This window comes from Camelus bactrianus, chromosome 3 (genome assembly GCF_048773025.1).
Source record: "Camelus bactrianus isolate YW-2024 breed Bactrian camel chromosome 3, ASM4877302v1, whole genome shotgun sequence".
In the NCBI taxonomy this organism is placed as follows: Eukaryota; Metazoa; Chordata; class Mammalia; order Artiodactyla; family Camelidae; genus Camelus; species Camelus bactrianus.
This window is the reverse complement of record NC_133541.1, coordinates 77,871,862-77,892,635: the sequence shown is the minus strand read 5'-3', so window position 1 is coordinate 77,892,635 and position 20,774 is coordinate 77,871,862. Positions and strand designations below refer to the sequence as shown.

The 20,774-nt window shown below is 33.5% G+C and overlaps 1 protein-coding gene across 1 annotated transcript in view; it reads right to left on the bottom strand.

Annotated features, from left to right (window-relative positions):
- WDR36 (WD repeat domain 36) overlaps nt 1-20,774 on the bottom strand; it is a 38,767-nt gene that overhangs the window by 16,902 nt on the left and 1,091 nt on the right. Inside the window, exons 2-15 of the mRNA XM_010971478.3 lie at nt 19,470-19,497; nt 17,754-17,854; nt 16,170-16,287; nt 14,196-14,328; nt 12,651-12,705; nt 10,981-11,113; nt 10,533-10,708; nt 10,101-10,221; nt 9,546-9,611; nt 8,506-8,592; nt 7,183-7,328; nt 1,558-1,672; nt 927-1,092; nt 354-462 (exon numbers count right to left, since the gene is read on the bottom strand). Coding sequence (XP_010969780.2) covers nt 354-462; nt 927-1,092; nt 1,558-1,672; nt 7,183-7,328; nt 8,506-8,592; nt 9,546-9,611; nt 10,101-10,221; nt 10,533-10,708; nt 10,981-11,113; nt 12,651-12,705; nt 14,196-14,328; nt 16,170-16,287; nt 17,754-17,854; nt 19,470-19,497 — 1,554 coding nt within the window. The remainder of the gene's footprint in view (nt 1-353; nt 463-926; nt 1,093-1,557; nt 1,673-7,182; nt 7,329-8,505; nt 8,593-9,545; nt 9,612-10,100; nt 10,222-10,532; nt 10,709-10,980; nt 11,114-12,650; nt 12,706-14,195; nt 14,329-16,169; nt 16,288-17,753; nt 17,855-19,469; nt 19,498-20,774) is intronic.

Below are 20,774 nucleotides of genomic sequence, written 5' to 3'. Positions count from 1 at the left end.
CCTAGTTTAATATTAAGTCAAAAATGATATACTTACTTTTCAATGAATCATTCATTCTCTAAAGTATATTTGACCTTGTTTAGAGTTTAAGAGAGAAAAATGAACTCTGGGATTTATACTTTAATCTAATGGGATTAACTTCCTGAGAAATATTAAACTTCTTTTAATTCTACATTTTCTTTAAAAGTCTCTTCTTAGAAAATTAGCCTCCAAGTTATTTATTTTGAACACCTCCTCATAGGATGAGTTTAATGCTATTAAAAAAATAACAGTTTCAATTATTTGAACATTTTAGCATAAACAGAAAAAAGAAAGGAATCAAGTTTTGTTTAAACATTTAAAGTTTGTTTTACCATGTCATTTATTTGACCTTGGTGTCCAGAAAACTCTCTGACAATCTTCCTAGTTTCTATGTCCAAAACACTAATGGAGAAGTCATCCAAGGCAAGTCCCAGAATGCCACTAGCAAGATAAATGCACCAGTTTTAATAAACAAACAAACAAACAAAAAAACCTTGAACTAAAATCTCACAGTCATTTAAATTTTATTAATGAAGTATAACTTTGGGGGAAATTAAGCAAAATGCTATTCTTTTCTATGAAAAGTCTGGTTTCCCCACTTGGTAAATTATGTACAGTTAACCACTGAACATGAGGATTAGGGCGCTGAGGCCTCTGTGCAGTCAAAAATCTGTGTATACCTTTACAGTTGGCCTTCCACGTCCATGGTTCTGCATCTGCAGACTCAGCCAACTGCGGATCATGTGGTGCTACAGTGAGTGTTTAGTGAAAGAAATCTGTGTATAAGTGGACCTGCACAGTTCAAACCTGTATTGTTCAGGGTTCCAATTTTCTTTATTTAAATTAAGAACTTTTACCAAAAACATCAAGAAGAAAGTCCATTGTCATGAAAAGAAAAACTTTACCTGTCTCTATGTAGCAGCATCATATTTGGAGATGAATCAAGGCTCACAGAATGAATTAAAACTTTGTTTTTAAAGTTCCAGAACTTGAGTAATCCTTCACTACCAGTTGTAATTGTCAACTGGTTTAATCCATCCACTGCAACACCTCTAACAGATCCTTTATGGGCTTTAAAGCATATGTGAAAGGAAAAAACAGAAAGAACTGGCATTGCCTCTCTGAAAACTACACAAAAAGTGATTCCTTTATTTAAGTATCAAAGTTCCCACTATTAAACTCTCCTGAAGTTTTTAAATTAATCTGGATTTTAGGGGGCAGAGAGAAGGTTATTATAATGTTTCAGTAATAAGAAAATCTATCAGATTGGAGCCATGTAGGTTTCAACAAAAACGTTAATTTCTGTAACATCCACTTTCCCCTAATACAACTATGACTTCATTCTGTTTGAATAGTTCAACATGGCGTTTATAATAGGTATAGTGGCAGTATCTGCCACATAGGGGTGACCATAACCCATCTACAACTTTAGCAAAATGGCAAGCACACAATAATTTAATAAATGCCAGCAACTGTTATTAGCCTTATATCTATCTGTATTACTTTTTTAAAAAATAAGGAAAAAAAATTCAATACCTTGATCCTTGCCAAATCTTCCTCGATGTATACCAGACTGCATGTTATATACATCTACAGTTCCTGATGAGAGACCAATTATAGCAAAGTTTCCACAAGAAGTTATATCCACGGCCTTAGGGAAAAAAAATTTAAACACAAAGGACACAAAAAATAGCTAACATTTTTACTGTACTTTATGCCTTGCAAAGTATTTTTTTAATCTACTAATTATATCATTTTCCAAAAGAGCACAATAAACAAACTGCTTCATTAATTTTCTTAAATGTAATGTAATTATATTTGGGTGTCTAAGAAACAGCTGCTTGATTCTATCTCCATTCTCTAAGTATACAGAAATTATTACCCGAGACAACAGAACATAATCAAAGTTAACTCAACTGAAACTTACAAAGCTGGAAGAATGGTATAACAGCTGGCCTTCAATTTTTAATTTATTCATGACAGTGCTAAAGTCAAAGCATTCCATTGCCTAATCTCTTTCCCTTACTTTTGTAATTGCTTCTATAGCTGACATAAACCTAAAAACATATTAGTTAGGATATCTGATGAAAAAGCCCAAAATATTTTAATTATGACATATTAGGAAGGAAATACATAAGATATTGCATGAAAAATATTTAGTTTATAAGCCATTTCTGTAAAATAAACTCATATTTTGATACTTAACATAGCAATATTGTATTAAAAAGATGTGTTTTCTTCTGTTAAAAACATGAGACTGACTATGTAGTAGGCCATGGCCAGAGAAATCCTTCACTGCTACTGTCAGATGTCACCCACCAAAGAGTTAATTCAAAAGACTGTTGAATTTATGCCTAATGAAATAGATGAATTCTAAAATCTACAAGAAAATATTTAATAGAGGCTATTTAACTGTGCAAAGCAGCTTAAAGCTGACACACCACTGAGTCAAGACATATTTAAATAGAATTCACACGTAAGTGTGCTCTACTTACATATTTTTAGATAATCATAGCTTATTTCTTACAAAGCATTCTATCTTCCTAAACAGAAAACAAACATAATTTTAGCTATTTTGAATAGTTCATAAATGTTTACACTATGTTATACACTTATGCTTTTAGGGACTAATGAAGATACTAGGCTACAACCAACAAATAATAAAGGCCCCCAATGGCCCTGCTATACAAGAGTTCCCGCTTATCTGCAGGGGATATGTTCCAAGACACCCAGTAGATGTCGGAAACCATGGGTAGCACACCAAACCCTAAACACACTATGCTTTCTCCTAAACTAATGTGTAGGTAGTGTATACAGTATGGGCCCATTAGACAAAAGGATGACTCATGACAGAGTGGGACAGTGTGAGATTTCACCACGCTACTCAGATGGCATGTAACTTAAAACTTAGAGACTAGTTTATTTCTGAAATTTTTCTACTTAATATTTTCAGATCCAGCTTGACTACGGATAACTGAAGCTGTGGAAAGGGAGGACTACTTTACTTTTTAGAATTTAAATTTATTTTAATAGGGTTTATTGTTGTTAGTGCAAATGCTTCTGGCATTCTCCTTTTTTACTTTTTTCATTCTAACCTATTAGAATGAATAGAATGAATAGGACAGCTTAAGCAAAGCAAAAATGAATAAGCTGAGAGGGTTACCTCTAAGTGACAAATTGTACTCTAATGTATGGGTTCTCTGATAAATTACTGTTTACTGGTTACTGGCTTTGTTCCAGACAGCTGACTCTGCCAGACAAATGACACAGCACCAATTAAGTATCACTGTACACACACACACACACACACACGCACACACACACACACACACAATATTCTATGAGTGATCACTGTAGGCTGTGAGTTAAGAACACAGGTTCTAGAAGGAATCATTCCAGGTTCAAATTCCAGCTCTTCTATTTACTAGTTTTACTGATTTTAGACATATTATTACTCATTACATTAAGCCTCAGCCTCCAATTTGTCTATAAAAAGAGGCTAACAATACTCCATATTACGGGACTGATGTAAATATAATATAATATGTGCCAGGCAGAGAGCCTGGAACAAAGCAAGCACACAAAAAATGTTAGCTGTAATTATTATTACCATTACTATTGCAACAGCTACTCAAAACTGTGCAGGTAAATTTAAGAAGCTTAATAGAATCTCTATGGCTTAGAAATAAAAGCTTATGAGTGGATTTCTGGACTGCAGAGAACAGAGTATACTTACAAAGAAGTTTGTACAAAATAGGTTCAAATGTAGAATTATACTTTTAATATGGATTTTCAAAAGCAGAGGCATCCATTAAAGTCTATTAAAACTAATACATAAGTTCAGCAAAGTTATAAGACATAAGATCAATATGCAAAAATCTATTTTATTTCCATACATTAGCAATGAACAATCCAAAATGAAATTTAAAAAAAAATTCTATTTACAATAGCATTGAAAAGAATAAAATATTAGGAAAAATTTAACCAATGAGGTATGAAGGTTGTACACTGACAACTACAAAGCGCTGCTGACAGAAAGTAAAGATCTAAGTAAATGGAAGGACATCCTATATTTATGGATCAGAAGTAATATTAAGATGGTAACACTCCTCAAATTGAGCTGTGAAATCAACAAAATCACTATCAAAATCCTAGCTGCCTCTGCAAAAACTGACAAGCTGATCCTAAAATTCATATGGAAATGCAACAAACCAGAATAGCCAAAACAACATTGGAAAAAAAAAAAGAACAAACTTGGAAGATTCAATTTTTCTGTTTCTAAAAAACTTACTGCAAAGGTACCATAATCAAGACACTGCGGTACTGGCATAGAGACATAAAGAACAATGAAAGAGAACTGGGAGTCCGGAAATAAGCCCTCACATTCATATCCAATGATTTCTGGCAAGGGTGTCAAGACCTTTCAACAGGGCAAGAACAGTCTTTTGGACAAATGATGCTGACACAACTAGATATCCTAATGCAAAAAAATGAACTTAGACTCCCTACACGGTATCATACAGAAAAATTAACTCAGAAAGGGTTACACACCTAAATTGAAGAGCTAAAATTATGAAACTCTTAGAAGAAACCACAGGAGTAAATCATTATGATCTTGGGTTATGCAATGTTTTTCAAAAACCACAAGGAGTTAAAAAAAAAAAAAGATGGGCTGGACTTCAAAATTACCCCTCCTTTCTTTGCTCTAGTTTTTATATATATATATATTTTATTGAAGTATAGTCAGTTTACAATGTTGTGTCAATTTGTGGTGTACAGCACAATACTTCAGTCATATAGGAACATATATACATTCGTTTTCATATTCTTTGTCACCATAAGTTACTACAAGATATTGAATATAGTTCCCTGTGCTATACAGTATAAACTTGTTGCTTATCTATTTTATGTATATTAGTTAGTATCTGCAAATCTAGAACTCCCAATTTATCTCATTCTACCCCTTTCCCCCCCGGCAACCATAAGTTTGTTTTCCATGTCTGTGAGTCTGTTTCTGTTTTGTAAATAAATTCATTTGTCTTTTTTTTTTTTTTTTTAGGTTTCAAATATAAGTGATATCATATAGTATTTTTCTTTCTCTTTCTGGCTTACTTCACTTAGAATGACATTCTCCAGGTCCATCTGTGTTGCTGTAAATAGCATTATTTTATTATTTTTTATGGCTGAGTAGTATTCTATTTTATAAATATACCACAGCTTCTTTATCCAGTCATCTGTCGATGGACATTTAGGTTGTTTCCATGCCTTGGCTACTGTAAATAGTGCTGCTATGAACACTGGGGTGCATGTATCTTTTTGAATTATATATGCTGCTGTGAACACCAGGGTACATGTATCTTTTTGAATTAGAGTTCCCTCTGGATATATGCCCAGGAGTGGGATTGCTGGATCATATGGTAAGTCTATTTTTAGTTTTTTGAGGAATCGCCATACTGTTTTCCATAACGGCTGTAACAAACTACATTCCCACCAACAGTGTAAGAGGGTTCCCTCAAAATTAAAACCCCCTATGCTGAAATGATATCAACAAGAAAAGGAAATGACAGCCCACAGAATGGGAGAAAATATTTGCAAATCACTTATCTGATAAGGGGCTTGTATCTAGAATATATAGAGCTATTACAACTCAAGAATAAAAAGATAAATAACCCTATCAAACAATGGGCAAATTGTTGAGCAGATATTTCTCCAAAGATAAACAAATAGCCAATAAGCACATGAAAAGATGCTCAACATCATTAAGTCACATGGGAAATGCAAATCAGGAACTACAATGATATACTACATACTCACTAGGATAGCAATAATCAAAAGAATCGACAATCACCAAGTGTTGGCTAGGATGTATAAAAATTGGAACCCTGCTGGTGGGAAAAGAAAATGGTGCAGCCACTTTAGGGAACAAGTTGGCAGTTCCTCAAAAATGTTAAACAGAGACTTACCTAACAATTCCACTCCTAGGTACAAACATAGAAAAACAAAAACCTGTGTCCACACAAAAAATTTTGTGTACTAATGTTCACAGCAACATTATTTATAATATAGTCAAAAAGTAGAAATAACATAAATGTCCATCAATTAACCAATGGCTAAAGAAAATGTGGTTTATCCACAAAATGAAATGTTATTCAGCAATAAAAGGAATAAAGTATAGATACATACTATAACATGGATGAACCTTAAAAAATGCTAACTGAAAATCACAAAGACCATACATAGTATGATTCCATTCCAGTATGATTCTGAAATGCCCAGAATAGGCAAATCTATAGAGATAGAAAGCAGATTGTGGTTGCCTACGTTAGGGAGAAGGGAAAGGGGAAAAGTGAGAACTTGCTAGTGGGTACAGGGTTTCTTTTTGAGGTGATGAGAAAGTTCTAAAATTAGATTGATTAAATTTTGGTGATAATTGCACAACTCTATAAAATACACTAAAACTCATTAACTTGTATACTTTAAATGAGTGAAGATTTTGGTATGTGAATTATATATCAATAAAATGTTTTCTGAAACAGCAGAGGCAATAATTCTGTAAACCAAACTTGACATCATTTCTCTATAGCTTTAAGCCTGAACTCAATAGAAGACTTACGTATTATCAAAAGAAAACAAAATAAAATTTCAAAAGGTGAAGAAATTATAAGTAAACACTGGCATTTAAAATCTGTGTTTTAAAAAGGCTTCAACAGGGCTCAATTAGACAAACATAAGAAAATAAGAAATAAAGAATTTAAATTACTTATACATCTATAGCTTATTGAGGATTTAGGTAAGTCTTATTCCTATACTGAAAGAAAAGGAAGGAAGAAATCTTAAGATTCATATTAATTGAATATAGTACTGTATAACTCAACGTAATTCAGGTAAGAAAAAAAGATAAATGCTAAAATCCTCCTCAAAGGGTATTCTGAGTAATTCATCAGAAAAGTTAACAGTATACCACATCTAACTAAGCAAAGCTTAACTTAAACCTAAAATAATTCCATACAAGTTGGATAACTTAACACTATTAGGAAATAGTTTCAAAATGTTAAAATACGCTCTTTGTTCTTTCAATATTATCATTAATAAACGAGTATAACAAGATAACCCCAAGACAGTTTTACAAGAGAAAATGCTCTTGTAAACAAGTTCACTTACTGTTGCAGTTACATCATCTTTCTTCAGCTCTTTTGGCTTGAGAAAATAAGCACCTATTGTAGATCTTTGATAGTTCCAGGTTGAACAAGATAGCTTACCCTGATGGCAAGCGATAATACCATCCCAGTCACTTTCACGAGCTTCCTCTAAAACATAATTAAAATCATAAATCAAACTGCTTCTCACTCCTCACTCATTCATTCACCTATTATTTATTAAGCTTTAATAGTTTATGTTGTAATTAGGCACTAGAGACAGGATGGTAAACAGGTAATTCCTGATAACAATGAGCTTCCAATCTAACAAGAGATTCTAATTAGAGGAAATTACAATAAAGTATGATAGCTCTTATATGAGCACTCAGGAAGAGTTTACTAAGAGGTTTAGGGAGAGTAATAAATGGTTTCTTGAAAGAAACAGTAAAACTAGCAGAAATTAGCAGGAGCGGGTGAGACACACACAGGCCTAACAGTAACTTGAACAAAGTTAAGCACAGCAAGTAAGTAAAGTACTTTCTTGAGAGGAGTGGGAGGAGGGCAAGGCCACTGGGCCACACTACCATGAGTCTTGACAGCCATGTTAAGGAGAGGAGATTCCACCCAAAAGGTAATAAAGGGTCAATGAAAAATTTTAAGCAGATAGATGACATAATTCATGTTTTAGAATGATCACTCAGGCTCTAAGGTAGAAAATAGACAGGAGGGTGGTCAAAATTAAAGTTAAAAAAAAAACTACCAGTCAAGTTGTTTCAATAACCTTGAAATGGAAATGGTGCCTATATAGTCATTTCTAGGATAGCTTTCTCTCAACAATCTTATCACCTATCTACATTTTTCTTAAAATCATTTTTTTGAATGAAGCACTGCTCAAATGACAGTATACTAAGACCTCAGTGTAGGCAGATCTTTATTAAATTAGCCAGAGCTCCATGTTCTCAGTTCTTACATTTTAACATTAGTGACTTTTACTATACCAAGCATATAATGGAATAAAAAGGGCTACAAAATTAAGTATCAAATATTATTTATTAATAGTTTATACAGAAGAACAAAGCCTAAAATTAATAATAACAAGTTCAAATTATAAATTACTCATTTTCAGTCTTCACATAAGATTAGCATGCACTTGGGATGAATTCTGGATTCTTACTAATATTTGCAAAAACATTTATTAATATGGAAGAAATAAAGAAATGTATTTGAGTTACCCTCCAGATGCTTATTAATTTCGTAAAAACATTTATTAAAATGACAGAAATAAAGAAATACATAGGAGGAAATAAATGACAGACCAGAACTCAAAACACAGTATGAAGTTACTTACCAGCTGCAAACTTAATGATGGGAGGAAGTCTCACTGACATGGCATTCTGAAGTCCTTTACGTTTGACTCTCTTTTTATTTATTAAACCTGGGGTTAGGGGGAGATGAGAATATAACTATGAATATTTCTTAACAAAAATGTACATAAAAGAAAAGCTATTCAATGTCATATAACTATAAAGTTCAAGATATTCCCATTAAGTCAGGTGCAAAATGAAGATGATGGTTATTACCACTATTACAAGCGTTACTAAAAATTGCAGTTAGAAATATAAATGAATAGATTGCATTCACAATATTAGCAAAAAAATTAGCAAATTAAAATATGTAAAATACCATTGAGTAATCTTAAATATGTACAACCAACAGGAGGAAAACTAAAAAAAAATCACTGAAGAATATTAAAGACAACCTGAATGAGGATATATTTCTATATATGGTAACTCTTAAAGATATCAAATTTCTCCAATTTGATTCTAAGAGGAATTATTTTGGATATGGACTTTAAAATGATCCTGAAATTCATCTGGAATTATATACATGCATGAATAGCCAGGATATTAACTTACAAAGAGTAATTACAAATAAAATGGAACATTTTTGTTTAATAAACAAAATCTTTCAAATGATAGAAATCATGTGAAGTGATAGAGAATAAAAAGAGCCCTTTTTGCAAAAAGATGAGACTCCTTACTTTGATGATTTCTCTAGGCTCCCTTCCACCTTTAAAATTCTGAATTCCACAGATGGCCCAAGTAAGATCACTGTCTTTTGGGTGGTAGCAGTATGTTTTTACTACCTAAGACATTTTTTACTACCTAAGATGTCTAACTCCTCAATAACTTAATAGCAGCACCTCAGCCACTTCCATAGGAATATTAATCTTAGGAATCTTACTACTACTCTTTCATATAAGGGATTTTTACTTCAACTAGGAAAGAGAAAATTTATCAGTGAAATTTCTTTTGGTTGTCTCACAGAATCTTGAAAATTTTTTGTGTGTGTGACCAGCAACTTTTTTCCATCTTGCAAATGACCTACCATGTCCCAAGCTCTTGTTAAATTTCTCATGTATTGTGGAAAATGACTGAAGAGTTCCATCTTGACCTGTTGATACACACAGAAAATGCCCAATAAGGCTTCATCAAAACAATGGACCATTTGAATCACAGCTCTTATAAAATCAGATTCTAGAAAAAGCTTGGTTACAGTGTCTAGCATTTTAAAAGAGCTGATTGCAACTACCTAATTTATAATATTCAATTGCACAGAGAATGCCATTTAGTAAGTACAAAGGATAAAATGAGGTACTAATAAATGTCAGCAGATTATTTGAATAGGCAAGAGCCACATTTTCAGAATTTGCCCATTCTGTCTCTGATGATTAGTAAACAGAATGACACTCCAAATGAAAATAATATCAGCTACAGCATTTCCCGAAATATTAAAAACATTCACCTTATTTTACCCAGATTTTCGAGTTACTCAAAGGGACATTTGAATCTAAAAATATGTAAACACCAAACCTAATAAATATTATGCACTTTGTCCCCAGTGCTTGCTGGAATAAACTATTAGCATAAAGCAGAAACTCACTTGCACTAAGAATTTGTTGTCCATTTTGTCCATAATATCTTATTTTGGTAAGAGGAGCACTGTGTCCCATTCTGAATCTCAAAAGCCGGCCTTCACCTGTGGGACCATCAAATATCCATATCTGCCAAGAGATAAAAACGTAAGGTTCCTCCACAATGTATTAAGTAATCTGCAAGCAGTCAAATCACCTTCTACATAAATCAACTGGCATTGGCCAGTGCTTGCAGACAACTGACCCTGGAGTGGGGCCTGAGGAAAAGATAAGCTGTGATCCTCTCACTTCACTAAAATCATGTAACCTGCTATGATTTTTGTTTCATCTATATCAATATCTTATACCATATTCCTTTTATCTTCTAGGTTCCAGGCTGATACATTAAAGCAGGCTTATAACAGATGAGCCAAGAAAGATAACAATAATAATCACAGTACCCTGAGAGCATTGTCAGCACCATTTGTGACAAGAAGTGGCTCTCTATGGAGAAATGTCAGTCCGGCAATTGCTGTAGAATGTGCATTTCTCATTTGATTGATTAACTTCTTGTCTTCTAGATCCCAGAGTCCAATATGGCCACATGGGCTTCCAGCTGCCATTATAGGATGACCATCTATTATTAAAATAGGATAATATTAAGAAAAACATGTATCATAAAACAATTAGTCTTAACAATTCCTCTCTCCACCCTTTTAAGCCATAAATACAAATTTAAAAAAGACTATATACCAATAATCTATCAATATTTCTTTGGCCTTTTAGATTCCAGTATTTCATTCATTTCTATTAAACTGTAAAAAAATATCTAGTAAGAAAATTTCTATGGGCTTCGAAGTAAAATTTTAAATGTTCTTAACTCTTGTCAACAAACAAGGTAAGAGTTACCTGTGCGAAATGAAATCGAAGTAATAGGTCCCCAGTCTTGACGAAACTTCATTATTGATTCATCAAACTTAATGTTGTGAATTATAACCTGACCCGACATAAGACCAACAGCAACAACATCCACAGCTGGTGCCTGAAAATTAAATTACTCAACTTTTAATATTCTTAATCAAATGGCTTTAATAATCCTGATGATATATACCACTACGTAAGTGTTATCAAAAGAAATAATGGAATATCTTCCTGGAGGTGGCAAAAACAGGAAGTATTACCATTCAGGCATACTTCACTGTCCTATTGGGGGGGGGGGGTGAGGAAGGTAATTAGGCTTATTTACTTATTAATTTTAACAGAGGTACTAGGGATTGAACCCAGAACCTCGTGAATGTTAAGTACACACTCTGTAGCAATGAGCTGTATGCTCCCTCCCATTCTGGCATACTTTAATTGATATTTGGCATGGAAAGATTTAGGGATGATTTTTCCAAGTTACTTCCCAGCTTCAAATCTGGTAGTTATCATCACCACCCTGCCCCCAAAACATAGCTGACTTGGTAAGAAAACAGCCATAACACAAAAGGAAGCTGGTGTGTGAAATCACTACAAATCTATGACTGGATGGAAACAGAAAAAAGAGGTAACTCTAGAAAATATATAAAGGCTTGCCACATGCATGGCAATGTAAAAGGCCAACTACAAAAGAAGAGTTGTTTTTGAAGGAAAACAGGAAAAACCTATAAAACATGTTAAAAGGCATTTTAAATTTTAAAATTAGTCTGTTCCAGCTCTAATAATCTATGATTATAATCTTCATTTTATACAACAGTCTTATATACAGACTCTACAATAAATTTCTCTATTTTAGCACAGAAGGTCAATGTCCAGCACATTACAAAATGGAATCAGGCTAAACATTTTATTAATTTGCCATCAATTTACTACTATGCATGAGACCCTGTGTAGAAGCTGGGGACACTAAAACAAATATGATCCTTTGCCCTCAAGGGACCTAATCATCTGCTACCTTTGGGGTCTTCTGGGTAGGTAAAGGTGGAGCAAGGCTAATGGTAGTGAGAGGGAATAAAGGAACATATATAAATTGGGCAGGTATAACAGTGGATATTTAAAAAGACAAGGGTACATGGGCTGTACATATGTCCAAAATACAAATAAGATTCTCTGCAGACATGCAGTCATTTACTCACACATGTCTTACAGACTCATAAAAGCAAAAAGCAGTTATTTCTGGAAGAAGCCAGCAATTAATGAATTATTAAGATTTGGGCCGTCAATTATCTCAAGCTACAAATCTCAACATCCTGACAAATTCCTCTATATACCTACAATCTCCCTTGCTTCACTGAAAAACTCATCTCCACTCTGCACAAGGCACTGGACTATATGCTTGCAAAATGACTAGTAAACACAGCTGCATAGCAACCACAGATTTAGAGCCTAATTCTAGGCAAAAAGGTTTCCATAAACATTTATAGAAAAAAGCTCTGTTTTCAATTACATTTCCAAAACACTATTTGTACGGTAATATTTATAAAGATAAACTAGTCTCTATATTATTTTGTCTTTAGGTCTAAAAATACAGTTGGCCCCTGAAACTGAAAGATCCTACTGCAAACTTCATTTCTTCTTTAACTTAACAGAAAAATACTAACCTGCTGAAGTGCTGTCACTCCAACTTTCCATCCCGCAAATGTATACAGAAGTTTACTACAAGAAGAAAAATTGTTGAAAGCTATTTTTTTTTGGAGAAAAACAAAATCAATTACATATTTTAAAAAATCAAACAATAACAAGTGATATTTAGTAAGTTCTTACTCTCCCCCCAACTATTCTAAATATACAAATTAATATATTTGATACTTAAAACAATTCCATGAGGCAGATATTACCATTTTCCAGATAAAGAACCTAAGAAACTTAATTATGTGAAAAAATTAAGCAAAAGTCACATGACTAATATTGACAGAGTCCAGAGAGACCAATTTCAGATCCTAAGCTGCTAATAACTATTATACTGTACAAACTCTTTAAAAAATTAAATAGAGAAAAAAATAAATGAGTAAAAACCGTATTATATTACATATATTACAATTTTTCAAAAAACCTTAGAATATTGGCAGATCTCATTTTTCACTACAATGCATTTCTACAAAAGGGAATATATCATAACTACAATACTCCTTGTATGTTATATGACTGTTATATGTAGATGCTGCTCTACATTTCAGAATCAAGCAGAGATACCTAAAATTGCTAAAATGACAATCAATGAGGTATTTAATTATATATTAAATTCTTTAAGTGGCACAGATTAGGTCACTCAATGATTATCCAAGGGATATTTAATGTACAATAGAGAGTATAAACATCACATGAAGAGCCCAGAGATAACCTTGAGGCAGAGACTATTTCAGCCATTATCCCTGAGCCTAGTACAGAGCAGGTAGTCAATGATACTTGTTAAACTGAACAGAAACACTGATTTAAAGCTAAAAACTAGGATAAATGCTAGACCTCAGAAAATCTTATTTTCTCTTTCAAATTTATATGGGATTTGGAAAGGACAATTTGGATGGTCAAATATTTTTGTTTGCCTTTTAACGCTGTACAAACAAACTAAGCTGCCACTTTTTTCTCTGGATAAATGTTCAAATAATAGGCAAAGGTACTCCAAATCATTGATCTAGCCCACCAGCCATACTAATATTATAGTAGATATCCATCATGTTTGTGGTTGATGATTAAAGTACTTTTACCCTGAAAACCATTCCTAAATGCAAGCACTAAATGAACACCGATTGCTTTGCCTTCTTACCTTATCAGTGTATCAAAAACTAAAAGCTGTCCAGTGACAGTCTCATAATTATTTCTGATCTTACGTACCAGAGCCTTCTCTACAGCTATATGAACTCTTTACAGTGACTAAAGCTATTAGTATATACTTTTCAACGAGCATTAATGAAGCTGTCTACTACGTGACAGGACCATATCCCAGCTTTCACATATGAGATGCTGTGAGTAACAACTCCAAAAACACATCAGTTTACTGAAAGCCCTCCAAATAAACATATAAAAGCTGGGAGAACTGAGACTCAAGTACGCATTAGGGATAAGGATAAGGATAGATAAGGATAGATAAGGATAAATAAGAATAAGGTAGGAATCACCTATGTTTATGTTCTAAATAAAGTGCTTACTTGGATTTTACATTCCACAACTGGAGGCTTCCTTGTTCACTGCCAAGAAGTATTTTATTCAAGTAGGTACTCGGATGCAAAATTGCAGAAATTTTAAACACTGATTTATCAAAAGACAACTGCAAGTATTCTTCTACAAAAGTAAAAGTTATACATAATATGTAATCATTTTTATAAAACATTTAAAAATATTTTTTATATACCCACATATTTAGCACTTAAAGTCTACTATATTAGACTTCTGTACTAATATAAATCAAAGACTGACACACTAATCTATAAACATTCCCTGAGTAATTAAACAAATGTGATGAGGGGCAACTTGCAAATGCAATTGAGACTGTCAAGAATTTTCTATAAAATTATTATAAATCAATAAAAAATGTTAAAAAAAAGAATTTTCTACAAGTTCTAATATCAGTATCATTAAAAATTTCACTCACTGCCAAATTGGTTTATAGGAATGAAAAGGATTTTTTTAAATGACACTAGGGATCATTGTCAGTATTTTTATAATTTGATCAAGAGGCAGTGAATGTTACAAGTAAATTGCCTGTACTGAGCTGAGCTCTTCCCAGGAGTGGAGGGCTAGGAAGCTTGATATCTAGAGAGTTTGATGGGCCCCTCAGACATGCAAAAAGCCAGAGGTAAACCTCAGTGAAACTAAGAACAGCGTTCCTCACATTTCCACAGGAGAACCTCTTAACAGAAGAGACAAAAAATACTTATAACGCTGTGAAGTGGGGAATGGCACAGCCAGCTATCACTTGCTACAAGATCAAAATATTTTTTGAAATCTTACATATGTTTAAAATTCCCATATGTGAATTTTGGGGGTTTTTTTTGATTCACAGTTCATCCATTCATTAAATTTCCCAATAAACTGGAATATCAGAGAAGGTATACTTCTCTTAATCTTTAGTTTCACATACTATCTTGCCACTGCATGCTCCCACAGGTATGTGTATCCCAATTTAAAGAGCAAGGATAGCACTTGAGAATTACACAAACTTTACCTTAAATGCTATTTTAAAAGATTCTTGCCTCTATTTGTAACTAGCAGTTTCACTTAATCTGACTACAAACAGCTTCCTAAAGACACTGGTTCAACGTGCTGCTGCAACAGTAACAAAAAGCTAGACATCAGCATCAATAGAAAGCCTGCTGAACTGTTAAGAATCAGATTCTCCTACTTTATAAAGACTTTTAACATCCATCTGCACAGGGACTACTTTTGGAATTCTGTTCCCTCCACTTGAGCAAAGACAAAGCAAAGAGTGACTAATCTGAACAAGAATATGGAATGACACCCAGAAGGGCAGTCTCTAGAATGTTTACTACTTTATCAAGCAATGAGTTAATCAAGAGATAACAAACCATAAAACTGCAAACACAGTGAAAAACTTAAAAGCTTTCATTCATCAAAGATCCCAGAGTTTTTTACTAGAAAAAGCTGTGGATATTCTGGTGACAAATTCCTAACCTTTGAAGGTAACAGGGTCCCATAAACATAGCTCAATGATACTGGTTAAGAATATCACAGTTAAAGGACACTGACTCATACGCTTAGAAAAAGGATGTATATTTTCCTTCAGGTTACTGGATCTTCAAGTTTACTATAATAATCTCACTTACTGAAAGTTGAAAATACAAATCAAGTATTACTCAGGAGTGAACATATACCAAAATTCACCCCACAGAGAAAATAATATAACATGTCACTAAACTTGGAGAACTGCAATGCAATGTACTAGCTTCAGATAAACACAATAGGTTATAAACAGCTCAATTAACTGACTAAAAATGTTTATCTTTTTTTACTTAGAATCTTTTTCCTTATACATGTAAAAGATTTCTAAAAACTCTTCACTGCTTACATGTGAAACCTCTGGTACAAAAGTTATGTTTACATGGATATTTAATTTTAGCTATACACACACTATCCCAAGATAAAAGCAGTAAATTGGTTCTTACCTTCTGAATATATGTGCCAAATAATAAGAATGCTGTCAGTATCGACAGAGATAACGTGGTCCCCAAATGGTTGCAGAAGATGGATTTCTGCTTTGTGACCCTTAAAGGTATGTACTACCTACAATGTCAAAGTTCAAAAGAATTTCATATTATTACTCAGTCATCATGTATTATTATTTGTATTAACCAAAAAATAAGATAATCTTAAAGATGCTCACATTAAGAAATGTGATCCAACTTTTGATTATCCAAGTTTACACTAACAAATAGCAAGGAACCAAGCATTTTCACCTGCTCCCCCAACCAGTCCAATCAGGAATCATGGGCTGGGAACACAGAAATGAGACCTCTGAGGCTTAGCTTCTCAACTGAGCTTAGGGAGGAGGCATGCACACAGCTGGGTCCCTCACCCAATCCAATTAGCCAAGTCCATGCATTCTAGAAAACTGTTCTGTAAGGCTGACGTCTGCAGCCATCACTGCTGGCTTCCCCATGAGACAAGGGAGAGATACAGGATACTTCTTCCCTATAGCATTCTGTTTTGACAGGGAGACCCCTACCCTTACAGCAGTAGCTGTATCCTCAATAACTATAGTCCTTTCCCCATGGTTTCAGTTCTCACCAGGCTCTAGGAACACTATTTCTTCTCCTTGTCCCTTTGACCCTAGGGATAGTAACAGCTTCCTACAATTAGCTGACAGACTCTGATGCCTTCCTACTTCTACTTTCTATATGCATCTCTCAAGGAAAACTACAAACTGCAATATTTGGCAAAAAAAAAGAAAGAAAGAAGGCACATTTTTCTTGACTCTCTAAAAATCCAAACAACTCCCACTAAAAAATCCTACAGGTAAATTGCCTTCCTCTGCCACAGGCAGTGACAATAGAAGAAGTTGGGAACAAATTTCAGTCCAAGTCAAACCTTGAGAAGCACGGTGACTCTGTAACTTGGCTATCTAGGCATCCCCACTTCCACTTTACCTTTCATTCTGGACCACAAGAACCAGGTCATCTCTCAAGCTAGTAGTCCCAGGACAAACTTAGAAACCAATTAGCAGATTAAGACAAGAAAAATCCTTCCTGAGCAGTGGAGAAAACAGAATCTAGCTTTTTCTACATGGGGAACAAGCACTTGGTTCTCAGAAAGCAAGTCATGGGCAATGTTGTTCATAATGAAAAAGTCAATCCATATAAAGCAGTGTTGCAAACATGAATCTCTTAGGAAAACATTTTCAAAATACTCTTAAATAAATCCTACCCTAACCAAATAAACAAAGTAGAAAATTCCAGAGATGGGACCTGACTAGACATGAAAATGTAGTAAGCAGCTGCCCAAATAATTCTAAAGTTGATCCCTGCCAAAGAAAACCAAACTAAAGCACCAGTGTTAAATAATTTTGAGAATTTAATGAAATCAACTTTCTCTTCCTCCAGAAAACTGAATATATGTTAAAAAAAAAAAAAAAAGTACGTGTCAGGAGTGTCCCAGATGAAGAAGAGCAACATGAAAGTCCCTCTACTACAATGACAATCAACTACTGACTGCAAAAGACAAACAAATTAAAACAGTTCAGTGATACAAACCTCTTTATTACGGGCAAATGCAGAGAAAACATTCCCATAAGCAGCAAAGACTAGCCTCGCATCTGCTGCCATACAGCAGATATCCTGTGGAACAGAGTTACCTAGGAAAAAAGAAATATAAAAGAAGTAAGTTTTTTTTTTTAGAAATAAAGATTTTTAAGCTCTTACAATAGAAACTTCAAGGATACGTATAACATTTTTTTTCGTATAATATTTTTCATGGCTATAATTTAAAAATATGTATGTATGAGAATCAGAGTATAAAATTTTGACTTTAATATTATTTCAGACATCTAATAATAACTATCACACTGAGAATATGACATCACCTTGCCCTTCCCTAAGAGAATTAACATCTGGTATTTGCAGACACAAAAACGTAATCTAAAGAAATGAGAAGAAGCTTTTTGAGTTTATAGTGGAGAAAAACTCTCACTAACTACACAAAACTGGCAAATGGTCATATGAATGCCTTCAGGAACATCAAGTTCCTAATAACTGCAGGAAAATTTTAAAACTAAATCAAAACCTAGAACTCTGTCTAAATCTATCCTTTGGAGTAACCTTAAAGAAAACTCCGTAAGATATTCTACATACAGATCTTTAAAATGAATAATATGGTTTCCAGTCTTCCCCAAGGTAAATATGCCTATCACCTCTGGGCATTTCTCACATGATATGATTTCCTGATTCCTCTCTCACTACCGTGGTCACACTGGCCTTTTGTTTGTATTTCCTATTTTGGGAGCGGGCAGGTTAAAATACAGAGAATTATTTTAAGTATTTTTCATGCTGATATTCTGCTTTGGGATTTCATTTCCAAAATACTATTTTTATAGTTTTATCATTCACTTAGTATTAGACTGAAGTTATAGTGCCCTTTACTGCCTTCTGTAATTGTTTTAAAAATATAAGTGTATCAGACATGCACATTTGATTCCTTACGGTTCTGTTTCTCTTACAAAGATTATATTTGATGGTGAAACTAGAATCTCTCAGCTCTGGCAGCCTTTTATTCTAATAAACAAAAAATAATATTTTAAAATATTAAAAAAATAAATATTACTTCCATTGGAAATAATATCAAAATGTGGCAAAGGGAAAGCTTACACTAGAATGATAGAATCAGAAAATGCTTATTTGGTAATCATCATACTAATAACTGATTCAGGCAAGAATCATGACTAAATGATACAATTAGCAGTAGGTAAAACTTTGAAGAGTAAAAGGATATTTACACAGTCACAATGTATCTTACCATATATACTTATTACATTTATTAGTAACAAAGAATAAAACCTTAAAATGGAGCCACCTGATAAATGTCACCTTAAGCAAATGATCAAAGTTATCACTGCCAGGAAGACGACTAACCAAGAGCATGTGCCTCCTGATATGGCTCACTGAGAATTTAGCATCGTTTCTTTGTTATTCTTGTCATACTGAATAACCTGAATCTATAATCATCAAGAAAGAATTTGAAGAATATTCTGAAAAAGAACTAGCCTATATACTCTTCGAAAATATCCATGTTGTGAAACACAAAGAAAGTCTGATGAATTAGTCTAGATTAAAGACGAAAGAGACTTGATAACCAAAAGCAATACAGGATTCTGTTCTGGACTTATTTTAAGTATAGATTTTTAAATTTTGAAATAAAAAAAATTTTTTAAAGATACCAAACATGCATAAATTCAGGATAAAGTCTATACTTACTTATTGCAACCAGACTAAGTTTCCGAACCTGTTTAAAAATTAAAAAAAAAAAAAGATTAAATTTTCACTAACAAAAACAATTATAATAATCTAACACTTGAAGATTTAACCTCATACATAAATTTGCTATGCTGGCCTTCCTTAAAAAGATACTTACTGATCCTAATTTTCATTATTAGGAAAACTTATATTTTCAAGTATTTCATCAGGAGTGGTGATGGAAGGGTAGGTGTCATATAGTTCTTTATATGGGTTATATAGTAAATATTTTAAGGTTCTGTATGCTTTGTGGGTTTTGCTGCATTTACTCAACTGATAACATACCATGAAAACAGGCACATACAATACATAAACAAATGTGCTTGATGGGGAGGGTACAGCTCAAGTGGTAGAGCGCATGCTTAGCATGCACAAGGTCCTGGGTTCAATAGCCAGTACCTCCTCCAAATAGAAATAAATAAATAAACCTAATTACCTCCCCTTCATAAAACAAACAACAACAAAAGCAAAACGTGTGCTTTGATAAATAAGTGTGCTTGACTATATTCCAATAAATTTGATTTATGGATACAGAAATATAATTTTCAAAATTTTCATATGCCATAAAATATTATTCTTTCATTTCCCAAACATTTAAAATTGTCAAAACTATCCATCTCAGAAGCACAGAGCTCAGATGGGCATAACTGAAATTCAAACCCCAGAGATGTAAGAATGTAAGGCTGAAAGGGCTCTTAAAAAGCAATTAATCTGTTTCTTAAATGGGAGTAGACGAGTATCTCCATCCCACACAAAAATTGTGATTATTCTGCATCCTACTTCAATGCAAATTTTACTTGAAAATTATGTTATATTAGAATAAACACAAACACATAGAAAAATAAATTTCTTTTTAATGTCATGGGTCATACGAAAATAAACAGGTGGCAAAACTGGCTTGCAGGCTGTAGTTTGTGGACCCTCATCTATGGTTACTGATTCAGCTGTGTGACTTTCAGAAAGTTACTCAACCTCCCTGTGCCTCAAGTGCCTCAACTGTAACATAAGGATCAAAATAGGTACTTACTTCAAGGGATTATTATGAGGATTCAATGAGTAAAATTTGTGTAAAACAGAACAGAATACAGTAAATGCTCAATAAACATTAGCAGCTATCACCACCACCATCTTCATCTTGGGGATGGCCTTCACTTTCTCTTCCTCACTTTCTCTCCCACTAACTTAATCGGCTGTCAACAAGTAGCTCTTCTTGTGAATAACCCATTTGATTTTCACAACCCTTCAAGGAATACAACTGTACATCAC